Source organism: Trichechus manatus, unplaced genomic scaffold, assembly GCF_000243295.1.
Source record: "Trichechus manatus latirostris isolate Lorelei unplaced genomic scaffold, TriManLat1.0 scaffold00001, whole genome shotgun sequence".
In the NCBI taxonomy this organism is placed as follows: Eukaryota; Metazoa; Chordata; class Mammalia; order Sirenia; family Trichechidae; genus Trichechus; species Trichechus manatus.
Window position 1 is genome coordinate 39,076,091 of NW_004443937.1, and position 1,821 is coordinate 39,077,911.

The following is a 1,821-nucleotide window of genomic DNA, read 5'->3' on the forward strand; positions in this document are numbered from 1 at the left end:
TCATCATCTTTAAAAGAAATTCTACCCGTTAGCTGCCACTCCCTCACCCCAGTCCTTGGCAACCACTAATCTATGATCTGTCTCTATGAATTTGCTTATTTAGATAGTTCATGAAAGGGGACTCATACCAATTCAATGCCTGGCTTTATAACAAATATTTTTAGTGCCCCTCTTGTTGCTGTCGAGTTGATTCTGACTCATTGCAATGCTCCTTTTAGAATTCTGAAATGAAAATTTGAAATCATGTAACCTACTTATTCATATCAATTTTAGATACGCTTAATGTGTGCATATTATCAATCTGTGCATTCCACTCAGTATAGTTTTGCATCCCCCCATATTAACAGCTATGCGTCTACCGCATCACTTTTAATGGCTGAAGGAATTCTATCAAGCAGATACCGCACACTGCATATAACTAACCTGGTGGTGTGGAAATCTATATTCGAATGTGATTTTTTTTTTTTAAACTGGCAAACCAGGTTTAGACGTTTCTGTTTTGCATTTCAAAAATCGACTCCCGAAGGAAGCTACTGGCCTTATACCCCTTTCTACTGTCTAAATATTTAGTGTGAGGGGGGTGGTGGAATGCCAGAAAGCTTCATGTTGCCTCTGTCCACATGGCCACACTGTGTATCCAGAGGTCCGGCCCTATTTTGTCGTAAAGAATTTCGTAGCCCATTTGTTGGCAGTCCTCACAGGAAATTTACTCCCCAAAGGCACTGCCCAGAGATCCTGGTTTAAAAGTCCCTGTGGTAACTGTGTTAAGTCATATGCAACTAATAATAGGAAGGAACAACGTTTATTTGGCATCGTTTGCTGCCAACCATTACCTTATCCACTCACAGCCAGCCTCAGAGCCATAAAACCTTATTTCACAAAGGATAACATTAGCACCCCAGCTTGACTTACTCTTGCTCTCTAGCACCGCAAAAAACCAGCCTTTTCTATGACTCAATGCGTAGGACCCCACTGCACAGGAATTTGCATATGTATGAAAGGGGCTGAAAACCAGGTTCAGAATCAGCCAGGATTTTATTCTTTTACTTCTACTACGGAAGCAGAGACTACCCTAATAAATCCTCCTGCCTCTCCGAGCACACTTAAAAACCCATTTGTGAGCTCCACTGACTGTTAGGTTTGAACTTTGGTGTGAAGTACCTGAGGAGGAAATGACTCGGCACGGGGTGGAGGGAAGGCGGACAGAGAGAAGCATGGGGCGTGGAGTGAAGAGGGAACCCCGGGAACCACCAAGAGGGAAGAGGCAAATGGCGACCGTGGGAAGAACCAGAAGACGCATCAGAGACAGCCTGAACATGTCACCCATAAATCCACACAAACCACGTGCGCTCTGTCTCAGGCACCACCCACACGAACCCCTTCGCCTTCGGTCCCCGTTTTAGGACTCCCTGCTTCAGCTTCTGTTCCAGCGCTTGTTGCACAATAATAATTTTACTACGTAAGGTAAACATCTCATAAACTCATGGGAGACATATTGTTTGGCATGCTTTATAATGTCATGCTGCACAGCAGAAGCACTGAGGGTCTGTCTGACCTCAGAGATGATCTAATGAAACAGCAATGGGCTGCAAATGACTCAGTTTGATTCTTTATTCGTTCTCATAATTGCCCCCTTATTCATTTGTATGCACATAACGAGCACTCACCTTCACAGTCTGTCCAGCTTCAGGGCCATCCTAGAAGCGGGGGGAAAAAAAACAGAGGTAAGGACAGATAGATGGTATCTCCTGCTTACTCAGAAATATTGCCCATTAATAATTTAGATCCAATTTCATTGTGTGTTAATTTATCATATTCTCA

General features: G+C 43.5%; 1 protein-coding gene across 2 annotated transcripts in view; it reads right to left on the reverse strand.

The window, feature by feature from the left end:
- Window positions 1-1,821, reverse strand: part of FHIT (fragile histidine triad diadenosine triphosphatase) — a 502,502-nt gene that overhangs the window by 314,322 nt on the left and 186,359 nt on the right. For both annotated transcript variants that reach the window (XM_023727690.1, XM_023727694.1), the window contains exon 3: window positions 1,668-1,697. In XM_023727690.1, the coding sequence (XP_023583458.1) occupies window positions 1,668-1,697 (30 nt within the window). The remainder of the gene's footprint in view (window positions 1-1,667; window positions 1,698-1,821) is intronic.